The sequence below is a fragment of the Elephantulus edwardii genome, unplaced genomic scaffold (assembly GCF_000299155.1).
Source record: "Elephantulus edwardii isolate Elephantulus edwardi_28Jun2011 unplaced genomic scaffold, EleEdw1.0 scaffold00049, whole genome shotgun sequence".
In the NCBI taxonomy this organism is placed as follows: Eukaryota; Metazoa; Chordata; class Mammalia; order Macroscelidea; family Macroscelididae; genus Elephantulus; species Elephantulus edwardii.
The window spans coordinates 18,056,736-18,070,283 of NW_006399799.1; the positions used below are offsets into that span (position 1 = coordinate 18,056,736).

At 41.6% G+C, this 13,548-nt stretch overlaps 1 protein-coding gene across 2 annotated transcripts in view; it reads left to right on the top strand.

Annotated features, from left to right (window-relative positions):
- ST3GAL3 (ST3 beta-galactoside alpha-2,3-sialyltransferase 3) overlaps positions 1-13,548 on the top strand; it is a 370,474-nt gene that overhangs the window by 160,186 nt on the left and 196,740 nt on the right. For both annotated transcript variants that reach the window (XM_006886554.1, XM_006886555.1), the window contains one exon: positions 11,568-11,610. In XM_006886554.1, coding sequence (XP_006886616.1) covers positions 11,568-11,610 — 43 coding nt within the window. The remainder of the gene's footprint in view (positions 1-11,567; positions 11,611-13,548) is intronic.

The window sequence follows — 13,548 nt, forward strand, 5'->3', positions numbered from 1 at the left end:
GGGTAAGGAGCGCAGGCCTTGGACACTACCACCAAGAGGTGGGGGCGGGGCTTGGGCGCTGCTGGTCGGGGGTCACACAGGTGCGGGCTGCAGGGGGGTCGCACAGTGGTGGGTAGTCTTCGTTCCTCTGGGGTTCCGCGGTGGATGGCTGACTATTGCTCTTCCTGAGTCTCTTCCCGGCCCGTCTGGCAGTGGAACTCCATCTCTGGTGGTGGAACTCCGTCTCTGGCAGCGGAACTCCGTCTCTGGCCGACCTTCATCTTCTAACTAAACATTTCATATCCTCTTCACTCTTAGAAAGCAAAGTTATATCATCTACATAATGCAAGTTGTTGATGAATCTTACTCCGAACCTGATGCCCCATTCTTCTTCATAGAATCCAGCTTCTCGAATGGGTTGCTCAGCATACAGATTGAAAAAGTATAGGGAAAGGCTACAACCCTGACACACACCTTTCCTGATTTTGAACTGCTCAGTGTTCTCTTGCTTAGTTTGGACAGCAGCTTCTTGGTCTAGGTATAGATTCAGTATGAACACAGTTAAGTGTTCTGCAATTCCCGTTCTCCTCAGTGTTGGTCATAATTTGTTATGATCCACATAGACAAATGCCTTTATGTAGTCAATAAAACACAAATAGACATTCTTCTGATATTGTGTTTTCAAGTAGTATCCATCTGGCATCCCCAGTGATATTCTTGGTGCCATGGCCTCTTCTGTTACCAGCTTCAACTTCCGGTAGTTCCCCGTCACTGTACTGTTCTAGCTGTATTTTTAATGATCTTCAACAATATTTTGCTTGCATAAGCTATGAATGATATTGTGTGATAATTTCCATATCCTTTTGGATCACCTCTCTTGGGGATGGGGACAGATAGGGATCTTCGCCAGTTAGTTGGTAAGGTAGTTGTCCTCTAAATTTTCTGCCATAAACTATTGAGCACATCCAGGGCTGCATCTGTTAGTTAAGAAATATCAGTTGGATCAAAACAACTATGAGATATCATCTCACCCTAGTAAGAATAGCAAAATTTAACAGAACAGCAAACAACAAATGCTGGCGAGGTTGTGGAGAAACTGGAACCCTTATTCACTGTTGATGGCAGTGTAAAATGGTGCAACCACTTTTGAAGGCCGTATGGTGCTTTCTCAAAAGGTTGGAAATAGAAATACAATACCATTTGAGCCACTTCTGAGAATTTATCCTAAAGAAACCATAACCGCCACCCAAGCAGATATATGCATATCCATGTTTATTGTAGCTTTGTTCCCAATAGCAAAGAGCTGGAAACAACCCAAGTGTCCATCAACCAATGAATGGATAGAGAAGCTGTGGTATATTCACACAATGGAATACTATGCAGCACTGAAAAACAAGGAACTCATAAAATACTATGCTAAGTGGATGACCCTAGAGGACATTATGCTGAGTGAAATATCTCAGTCACAAAAGGATAAATATTGTGTAGGGCCACTATTGTAAAACAGGACTGATGGGAAGACAGAGAAGAAGGGGAGGAATGATGTATATTGCATTGCAACATATGAGGGAGAGAACTGTTTAAAAGGGATATATGATTAGGTATTATTGTCATGACAGGAGTCCGGAATGAATACTGCACAATGCAGTGGACTTGCAGGGAGGGATTGTATAACAATGAAAGAGTTTTTCTTTTGCTTTTCAAAGAGATAAGTGAATTGGGGGGAGGCGGTGGACAGGGAGAAGAATGCAACAGTGAGTGACTGGAAACCCTAAGTCTCTGTAAACATTCATTAAAATTAATTTTGAAAGAGAAAGAAAGAAAGGAAGAGAGGGAAAAAGAAAGCAAGAAAGAGAGAGAGGAAGGAAGGAAAGAAAGGGAGAGAGAAATAAATATCAGTTGGTATTCCACTGATTCCTGGGACCTTATGTTTTGCCATTGCCTTTAGAGCAGTTTAAACTTCCAAGGTGGAGGTCTGCAGGCATCGGTGTGGGTGTCTGTGTCCCCACAGTGGTCTTGAGTACTGCAGCGGAGTCCTATGGACACCAAGGAGGCAAACCAACCTATGTACCAAGGTAAAACAGATTTTTTAAAAATTTTATTTTGTTAATTTTAATGAACATTTGCAGAGATTTTGGATTTCCATTCATTCATTGTTGCATTTTTCTCCCAAAATAGATTTTTTAAAGCTTTTGAAAGCACTTAAGAGTAAGTCTTCAAAGTTCTTTAAAACCTTTAACAGATTTTTTCTTAACAACAACAAAAAAGACCTATCCTAAACACTTTATCAACACAATAATGAGATAATATCCATGTGCTTATGAGAAAGACTGTAAATGTAACTGTAATTCATATTTTTACACCAACCACTATTGACAAAGAGGAAAATATTTATTTACCAACTTCTGCAGTATGAAATTGATCGATCTTGCAATCAAAGTGCATTAATAATTACTAGTTATTGGAATGTGAAAGTTGAAAAAAAAGACATTTATAAATGAAAAATATGAGCTTGGTTGTAAGAACAGGACAGGCGATCACATGGTAAGAATTTGTGAAATCAACAGTGTCTTCATTGCAAATCATCTTTTTTCAGCAACATAAATAATCACTATTCATGGATTAGTAAATGGACTACAACTGTGAAAAGAAATAATGGAGAAGGCGGCCAGGGGATGACTGCAGACCATCATGCTCACATGCATGTCCAAGCGGAAGTTGAAGAAAATTAAACATATCCATGAGAGCCAAAGAGTCCATATCATTTTAGAGATCATTTCAAGAATAGAGTTTTTTTTTATTTAATTTTTTTTATCTGTTGAACACTAAAGGCTAGTGACTAAAGACCAAAAGAGATAGGGAAGAACATCATACATGAAGAAAACAAAAGGTCATTCAAAAAACCAAAATCGATGTCAGAAGAGAGTTGAGATTTATTTGCTCTTGAACATAGAGGAACAAAAGTAAATATTAATGAGAAATCATGCTACATCAAGAAAGAAGTGGTAGAGAGTGCAGTATATTTATTTGGACCAGGGATTCCTGTGCTAGACAGATACCTAGATCAGACTAACAGGTGGCAGATCCAGAGACCAACATAAAATGACTGCACCGGAACTGCTGCCCCCCACAACTTGAACTAAGAGCCTTTGCCCTGGTTCACTGTTGCGCTATGAAGGGAAGTTGTAATTGTATGACTCAAAGAGCTTTAGTGACCTAGTGGCAAGAAGCTGCGTTGAAATCCCAAAGGCATGCGATTTGAGCCCACCAGCTACTCTGCGGGATAAGGATGAGCAGTCTCCTCCGGTGTGATTAACAGCCTCTGAAAACCCCCCAGAGAGTCAGCTGTGGGTATGTTCCAATTCAGTGACAACAACAACAAAGAGGTTTATAACATGGGCTATGAAGCTGAAAGTCAGATGGCCTGTAAAACTTGCTTAACAATCTATCCTGCCTGAATATTATATCTTGACTGTTTCAACCTGGATGGTAATTTTTTACTTCCCTAATAAACCATATAATTGTAGGGAGAAAACAAAACAAAAAGTAAATGCTGAACAGAAAATTTCAAAGAGCAGCTAGAGAAGATAAAATGTAATTTGTTCAAAAACCCAGAATTAGGAAACCAAATAAGAGAGGAACACACTCAGCATTTATCAAGCTGAAACAAATAGGAGGGTTGGATGGGGGAAACAAGCTTTGGCCTTGAATTTCATTATTGAAGGAATCTGTTGGTAAAATACTGAATGACATGGGAAATTGCAAAAGAAGATGGAAAAGAACACATAATTACTATCTCAAAAAGAATGGTCAAGGTGCAATGCTTTAAGAGATAGCATATGATCAAGAACAAATATTACAGAAGAAAGAAAAACAGCACTAAAGGCCTTAGAGAAGGAGAAGTCTCCAGGAATTGATGGAATACCAGTTGAAATGTTTGAACAAATGGATGCAATACTGGAAGTGCTCGCTCAACTGGGCCAAGAAATTTGGAAGACAGCTACCTGGTCAAACAACTGGAAGATGCCCATTTTTGTGTACATTCCAAAGAAAAGTGATCCAACAGAATGCAGGTATTATTGAGCAATGTTATTAAAAATCACACATCCAAGTAAAATTTTGCTGAAGATCACTTAAAAATGGTTGTAGCAGTATATCAGCAGGGAATTACCAGAAACTCAAGCTAGATCACAAAGAAGTTATGGAACAAAAGATGTCAATGTTTGATGTCAGATGAATCTTGCCTGAAAGCAGAAAATATGAGAAAGGTATTTACCTGTGTTTTATTGCTTTTGCAAGTGCATTTGACTAGGGTGATTATAACAAATTATGAATAACATTGGAATAATAGGAATTCCAGAACACTTAACTATGCTCATGTAGAATCTGAACATAGATCAAGATGGTAGCTGTTAGAACAAAACAAAGGTATTCTAGACTGTATTTAGAAAAGCAAAGCCAGTGAACTGAAGATTTTCAGCAAGCTACCAGGCTGCTAGCTTTGGAGGCTGTCCACTTAAGATGACTTACAGCTGCAGAAATTGGATGGAAGATCTCTGAGCTGGAACTGACTGAATGGCAGTGGAAAGTGAGTGACACCTACTCTAAATTTTAGCAAACTTAAGTTTTCTAGGGTAATGGGGATGGGTGCATTAGAGACAAGATTGGCATAGAATAGAGCAAGGTTTAGGGCTGTTGTACACAGGGTCGCTATGAGTCGCAGGCAACTTGATGGCAAATAACAACAACAACAAGGACTATTTTTACTGTACCCATGAAACCTGCATTTGTTAGAAGTTTTTCTCCTGGTAATGCCCTTTCCTAATCATATGGTTTACATGAAACTCATCATCATTTTATAACCCCTCTCACTGATGTCTGTGTGTAGAATAGGACTGAGCAGCAAGGTCAATCCTAGTCCTTCTCCAAAAATTTTGTGATTGGGAGCAGAGAGACTCAGTCTCTGTCCTCTTCAGTGGCAAATTTGAAGGAAGATGATGTGTGCCTGCAAACTGATAGCGAGCTGGTTTTCAAACACCTGAAGAAAGCTAGTCAAAAAAGCAACGTTCATAGAAAGATTTGCTTGCAGTCTTGCTTCCTGTTGTCTCAGAAGTCTTTTGCACTCTGGAATTCCCAAAATTTAGTTATGTGAACCACAGACTGACCCAGTTGCCTGAGTTAGTGCATCAGTGTGTTGAACATTGCAGGATAGTCACAGACATCTGTCCTTTATTTTGTTGTACTTTCACTGTCTCATTAAAGCATTTTTAGTGAGGAAAGGGCAGTGATTTTTCATATATCTCTGCAGTATCAAAAGTCCCTTGAATGAGTCACCAACCAGAAATGGAAATGTCTAGCCCTATTGTAATAATCATAGTTCTCACTTCATTCAGAGCCGCAGTGTTCTTCCCTGGCTCCTTCTTGTGGTCAGGGCTTCATCCTGGAGGGTGACTGCCAGGAGAACAGAATGAGCCCTGCTTCTGCCTTGCCCATTCACGTCCTACCCTAACTTGCTATTGTTTCTAATCTCACAAGTGAGGGAAAGGAGAGAGAGAATGTGGCAAAGAAGATATAAGATGATGTTTGCATTCTGTGAACCTGGCAAGTGTTTAGCGTTGTGGGATGCTTTTGTGCATTTTTTAATGTCTCTTTCACTATTAGGAATCTCTTATTTGTAGTACCCTAGATGGTATACCAGTTGACATATTTCAGCTAACAGATGCTCCCCTGGATGTGCTCACCAAGTTGTGCCAAGAAATCTGGAGAACAACCACTTGGCCAACTGACTGGAAGAGATCTATATTTGTTCCCATTCCAAAGAAAGGTGACCCAACTGAGTATGAAAACTACAGAACAATGTCATTGATTTCACATGCAAGCAAAATTCTACTGAAGATTATCCGAAAAAGACTGGAACAGCACATCAGCAGAGAAGTGCCAGAAGTCCACGCTGGGTTTAGAAGGGGTCGTGGTACTAGGGATATTGTAACTGATGTTAGATGGATCTTAGCTGAAAGCAGGAAATACCAGAAGAATGTCTATCTGTGTTTCATTGATTATGCAAAGGCATTTGACTGCGTGGATCATAACAAACTGTGGCTGACTCTGAGAAGAATGGGAATCCCAGAACATTTAATCATGCTAATGCGAAACCTATACTTGGACCAACAGGCAGTTGTCAGAACAGAGCAGGGTAACATTGAATGGTTCAAAATTGGGAAGGGTGTATGCCAGGGATGTGTCCTATCTCCATACCTTTTCAACCTAAATGCAGAGCAGATTATCCAAGAGGCTGGGCTCAATGAGGAGAAGTGTGGTGTCAGGATTGGTGGAAGATCTATTAATAATTTGCATTATGCAGATGACACAACCCTGCTTACTGAAACTTAGGAGGACCTCATGCACTTGCTGCAAAGGGTCAAGGACTGCAGCCTTCAGTATGGACTGAGGCTCAATGTCAAGAAGGCAAAGATTCTCACCACGGGACCAATTGGTAGCATCAGGATGGATGGCGAAGAGATTGAGATTGTTTACAGCTTCAGTTTGCTCAGCTCCACAGTCAACACTCTTGGCACCAGCAGTCAGGAAATCAAAAAACGTATTGCGATGGGAAAGTCTGCTGTTAGGGACCTCTCTAAAGTACTCAAGAGCAACAGTGTCTCTCTGGAGACCAAGGTGTACCTGATACAGTCCATGGTCTTTGCAATCACTTGTTATGCATCAGAGAGTTGGACAATGATTAGGGAGGATAGAAGGAGAATTGACGCCTTTGAACTGTGATGGTGGAGAAGAGTACTGAATGTTCCATGGACTGCCAAGAAAACAGATTCATCCTGGAGAGGGTTAAACTAGGCTACTCCTTGGAGGCAAGGATTCTGGTGCTTCGTCTGACATACTTTCATGCTGTAAGGAGAGACAGGGTAGGGTGGAGGGACAGCATAGGAGGGGAAGATCCTTTATGAGGTGGATTAATTCAGTGACTGGGGTAATCGGGATGGGTGTGTCAGAGGCAATGAGATTGGCACAGGATAGAGCAGGGTTTAGGGCAGTTTTACATAGGGTTGCTATGAGTCGCAAACGACTCGACGGCACTTAACAACAACAAGGGAGCCCTAGTATCTTAGGGGTAAGGAATTCATTGCTGATGCGAAGGTATGTGGTTCAAATCCACCTGCTGCCTCATAGAAGAAAGATAGGCAGTTTCCTCTTGTGCAATTTAATGCCTCTGAAAACACTTTGGAGGATCAGCTATAGGGCAATTCTGACTTGATGATACATTACGGCAACAATGCAAGTAATGTGTTTATCTGGATCTTGCCATGCAGACTCTTTTCTGAGAGCTCCTAGAAATCTGGATATCTACTCCTGCTCCTCTCTGCCTGCTAAGAACCTAACACAGCCCCACACAGATTCGCTCATGCATTCTTTTTTTACAGCACATTTGGAGTGCAAGGCAGTGGAACCAACGCAGCATTCTCTTCGAGCCAGCCTTCTTTTGTCCTTTAGACTTGTCAGACAGAAATTGGACACAGTCAGTCCATTTATTTTCTATATTTAAAGGTTATATAAAAACAAGTTTAAATGCAGGATGAAGCAGTGTTTCGTTCTGACACTACCCGTTCTGCCACCTTGAGGAAGTGGGCTTTATAACACAGCTCTCCAAAGAAATTCTGCAAATCCTTGCTCCCTTAATTTTAACAAACAATTTATGTTTGCCAAATGGGAGGGCCTTAAGATTTATGTAGTGATATTTCTATTGCAAATTTTCATCTCAGTTTATTTTATTTTTTTTCTTGTGTGCTGTCAAGTCGGGTCCAACTGGCACAGGAGGAGGTTGCCCCTCCTTCTCCAGAGGAGCATCAGGTGGATTTGAACTGTGCACTCCTTCAGGATTGCAGCGCAGCTTCTTGCCAGTAGGCCATCAGAGCTCCCTTTCAACCCAGTTTAGTTCCTTACTTTGGTATCTGAAATTTATTACCTTAGAGGTTTAGCGGAAACATTTTTTTTTGCCATCCTGCTACACTAATTTGATTTGAATTTCTGATCCTTATGGCCAAAGATTTTCGGTGATAATTTATTGAACATCTTCTCTGTAGTCAAAAAAGAAAAAGGTCTCAACCATTCTGAGGTCTTATCTGGGATAGAGTTTGCAAACAACTAGCCCTCTGACTGAATAATGCCATAGACACCTTTTGGTTTAACCACATGGGGTTTAAATTTTTCTCAAATCCATTGCCAGCGTTTACACATTGAGAAATCCAGACCTCTGGCCTGAGAAAACTCAGATGTTCTGGCAAAGCTGGGCCAGCAGTGTGCTAACTGGCATCATTAGCTGGAGCCGAGAGAGGCTGCCCTGTTAGACAGGGTGCACAGACTCCAGATGTCTCTGTGGCACTTGAAGCCAAGTGTCAGCTGTCATTCATTATTCTACAATTACTTTTCCTGATAGCAAACAAGAAAGTGAAACATTTCTGGTACTTGTATCTGTGAACAAAAGAAAACAACATAAAGACCCCAACATTGCCATGGAGTGGAAACCAACTGATTGCTGACCCTTTGGATTTTCAAGGCTGTACATCTCAGGAGAGGAGATTGTCCATCGTTTTCGGGCAGAGCCACTGGTGAATTGAAACCACCAGAGACACTCCCTATGGATTAGCAGTAATCTGTACAAAATAGGCCAGCAGAGCGTCCTCTACAGAAATGTGGTCGATTGCAGAAAGAGAAACAAAGAGAAGACACTTCAGCATAATTTTGTTTTAAAGGCAACTCAAATAATTGGTGTGCGGTTTACAGATCAGATCAAGACTTAGACACTGTGCAGACCTGGAATTGAACCCATCCCTATGGATCACCTTGCAGCCAAACAAAAATTACGCCTATAAAGTGAACAGTAACAAAAATTAGAAATGTGCTCCTTACGGTAATAACCATACAAGACCAAAAGGACAGTATTTTCCTGGTAACAAAGCTCAGGAGGCAGGAAGGGCAAAATGATGAGCAGAAGGAAACAAAGAACCCAGAGAGGAAGTGGGGAAAATGCTGTTGCATTAAGGGAATTGCAACTAATGTTCTGAAGCAATATGTATATATAAATTGTTGAATGGAAAACAAATTTGCTGTGTGTACTTTCCTCCAAACCACAATAAAATAATTGGTCTGTGGTTCTGTTCACCCACTTCCTTCATTCATATTGTATTCTTGCTTGGCCCAGGACATACAAGTTTGCAACAAGGAGGGAAGCTTTCTCCTTCCTCTCTGAAATGGTCAACCAAAAGGGTAAATATTCATAGTCTTTCCAAGGGAGCCTCAGGTCTGAGGGTCAGTGGCTGGATAGTTGCCCCAAAGCTATGACCACCTGTAGGGGGAGAAGAAAAACCTCATTACTCTTGAATCAGAACTGACAGCTGGCGGCCAGCCAGTTTCTGGGAGGCTGTAATCACCCAGGAGGAGATTGCCCATCTTTCTCTTATGGAGACGCTGGTGGATTTGAATTGCCAGAGAAGTACCACCTTTGGGTTAGCAGCCTAACTCCCTGCCACCAGAGCACCCTGCCTGGGGGGAAGTGGCAGTCATTAAGCAAGCTGTTGCTGTCATTAGGTGCTGTTGAGTGGACTGCGTCTCTTAGAGACCTCAAAAACTACAGATCTGAACCGTCCCCTATCCTGCAGCATCCTCCCAATCTCCACTGTGCACAAGCCAATTATTTCAGTCACTGTGTCAATCCATCAAGTTAAGTCTTCTCTTTTGCTCACCCTCTGCCTTTACCAGCATGATGTCTTTTTCCAAGGACAGCATGTCCAAAGTATATGAGGCAGTTTCACCATCCTTGCTTCAAGGAGTACCCTGGTTGCACTTCTCCAAGACAGATTTTCAAGTTGATGAGGTTTTCTTTTTTTGTGGAGAGGTAGGTTGAAAAGCTTGTTGAAAGAATGTTAAGCTTTGAAATGATCTCTTTTTGTAAATTGTATACTAATTTTTTTTTGTGTGTGTACCATCTAATTGGATCTGACTGGTACAGGAGGAGATTGACCCTCCTTCTCCAGCATCTAGTGGATTCGAACCTAGTACCTCTGGGATTGCAGTGCAGCTTCTTCCCACTAGGCCACCAGAGCTCCCTTCAAACTTATCCTGTATACTAATTTTTTAAGCCTCTTTTTTTTTGGCTGTTCATATTGATCTTTATTATAAGTTCTTGATATATTAAGGAAAGTCTCTCACTCACTTGTCTGAGCTAAAACAAAATTGGAATTATCTAAGGAAAAGCTTTCAATATTCCAGGGGTGAGGGAGGCAAGCCTTCTGTGGAGCCACGTGCCCTAGTCGATAGGGCTTGGTTTTAACTTTAGCAAAGAATGGAGGCTTTCACTGCAGCTCTGCTAATTGTGAAATGCTGGAGTCTAGTCTTAATTGGTCTTGAAGCGTGACTCCTGGAGGCATTTGTCAGCATGTTTAACTTCCCTTTCTTAGCCGCTCATTAAAGACTGAGTTCCTTGAAAGCTTTGCTGCCTGGCCTTTTCCCACAGTTTTCTGGTCTCATTATTTGGTTTTATCCTCAGATTAAGACAGACCAGTTGAGAACTGCGGTCATAGACTACCTTGTTTTGACACCTGCAACCTTCTCTGTGTGTGTCTCTGTCTCTCTCTATCTCTTTGAGACACACACACACACACACACACACACACACACACCTGCAGTATAGAACAAAGCTAAAAGAAACAATCCTATGAAAGTTTCTATAATTTTCTTTAGGTAAGTATTTTTGAAGTCACAGATGCAGTTTCCCTTCAGTTGTAGTACAAGAAATGCTTGTGATTCTCCTGGTTTATGTTAGGGACACTGTGAACTATGAAATCAGCTTGCTCCTAGGCTTAGTGAGAAATCTTGGGGACAGATCTGTAATCCTCTTCCAGCAAACACACAGGAACTGAGGACATCCATTTTTGGTATTCTCCTCACTCTAGCAGCATTTTATTATTTTTTCTATGCTTGCTTCTCCTTGACCCCCAGGTTCTATCTTTTGAAAATCTTGAGAATGGGAGAGGATATAAAAAAAAACAATTAAAATATTAGTAATTTATCATATACTATGAAAATTATGCCAGTTTGCTCTAATTTTTTTCCTTTTACATTTCTTTCCTTTCTGTTATCAACTTTGTCAGTTCTTTGTGATTTTCAAGAAGAGAATTGTTGATGCATTTGAGACTTTTTTGGCTGCCCATCTTCACTCCATCTCTAACCTGGCCTGATCCTCTTACTTTACCAGGGGTCCAGTGTTTTGTGTTTTTGCTAAGATTTGTTTTCAAGTGCCCCATTTATGAATTCTTTTCCAGCCGAGGACTGGCTGGTGTGGAAGGTCCGAAGAAATCCCTGATGTTGAACCTGGTCTTTCACATAGTAGGTGTTAAATGCTTCATGACTTAAATTTTATTGTGGCTTGTAGCTTCCACTTGGTGTTTAAAGTGGTAGAGTTATGTTCTCTTCCAAAGGCTAGCTCCCTCCACAGCCTGGGTCTGGGTAGTGCAGCCTGCAAGACTCAGTGGTGTCTGGCTGTCAGTGACATTCTCTGCTTTTCTTTTCTTTTTCAGAGTATGACCGGTTGGGTTTCCTCCTGAAGCTGGACTCTAAATTGTGAGTAGAAGGAAAAAATGTCTTGTGTTTGTGGTACAGCGGTCTGGTCTATGACATCTGGTCTAGCTTTAAAGGGTCAGCCTTCCTGGCACCTGTGTTTGTTGGAGGAACGATGGGTCCTTTGTTCTATGTCCCCTAGCAGAGCTTTTGAGCAAGTTAGTGTGCAGGTTCCAAAGAGGCTGAGACATGAAGCCATAGATTTGCCTGGCACCGGCAGCTCATTACAAAAGAATGCCACTGCCAAGAGTTTGAGGGTTGGGAGGCCCCTGGAAAGGCTTCCAGATACAGAGGAAGCCGACTGGGTCACAATAAGAGATAGCATGACCTCTCAAAGATGCTTCATAGATTGCCAGGCAAACCCTTCCAGGCCTGGCATCAGCCTTTCTCACCAGTCTCAACTCCTGGCCTTCTTCCACAGCTAAGCCGGCCTTTCACCTCATCTTTTCCTTCATGTGTGTTTGGATTCATCTCAAGTGGAGTTTTAAGGCCAAACTCACATACTACTTCCTCCTCACACTAAGTTATCTTTTTTTTATGCTGTTTATATTTTCTACTGTCAACAATCATCTTCTGACAGTGTGATTAGCTATGTAAACTGACACCTACTCACAGAACTTAGGGAACTGTGCTGCTAATCCAAAGATGGCACCTCTCTGGTGGTTCAAATCTACCAGCGGCTCTGAGGGAGAAAGATGGGCAGTCTCCTGCTGTGTGACATACACCCTCCACCTATGAGTCAGTCCAACTCAATGGCAATGAGATGGATTTGGGGTGTTAGGAGGACACTCATACCCTGCTCTCCCAGAAGTTGGATGCTATAGAATGGACTGTTGTGTCCTTTCCTATTCTGAATCTGGCTGAGGCCATGAACTGTATGAGTCAACTTAGTCTCTTGCCCTCAGATTGGCTTGATTTCATTTGATGTAACTCACAGCTTAATGCACAAGCTAGAACTTTCCTATCTCTTCCTACAAAACTTTCTTTCCTCCAGTACTGAGCTCTGATGGCTTAGCGGTAAGGGTTTGCACTACCAGTGCAAAGATGCATGATTCAAATTCATTAGCTGCACCACAGGAGAAAAATGCATGCAGTCACCTCCCATACAGCTCACTGCCTCTGAAACCACTGAAGGGTCAGCTAAGAGTCAGTTCCGACTCTGAGGTACATAGCAACAATCAAGTGCTGGGAAGCTCTGTATCAAGTTGCACTGCTAACTTAAAAGCTGCTAGTATCTGGCAGTTTAAAATCACCTGCAGCTCTGAGAGAAAGATAGGCAGTCTCCTCCAATTGCAATTTAAAGCCTCAGAAACCACATCAAGGGAACCAACTTGAAGACAGTGACTGAGTGAGGGAATACAATGTTATTTTCACAAGAAATTACAGGTATGTGGGAAAGGTCTTCACGTACTTGTAAAGAGAATTGATTAAGGATTTTCCTTTTGGGGCTAATTTCTCAGCAAAGTTAGTCCTCCCTTCTTTGGATTATGTTGTGTTCTGTTTCTGAAGTATTAAAGAGGGCCTCAACTTGGATTAGAAGAACAGAGCTCAAATTCTGTTCCTGCTGATTAATATTACATGAATGTAGATAAATCTTTTCATCTGTCCTACTCTCCGTTCTCTCTTACAAGGTTAAGGGGAAGGATATGCTCTAGAAATCTTTCCATTATTATCCCTTTATATATTATTCCTCTTCAAGCCCTCTCTACTCTTCTGGAGCTCTGATTAAATGTATTTTTTACTAACTACATGGTTTAGTGGCGAAGAGATTGAGATTGTTCACAGCTTCAGTTTGCTCGGCTCTACGGTCAACACTCTTGGCACTAGCAGTCAGGAAATCAAAAAACATATTGTGATGGGAAAGTTTGCTGTTAGGGACCTCTCTAAAGTACTCAAGAGCAACAGTGTCTCTCTGGAGACTAAGGTGCGCCTGATACAGGC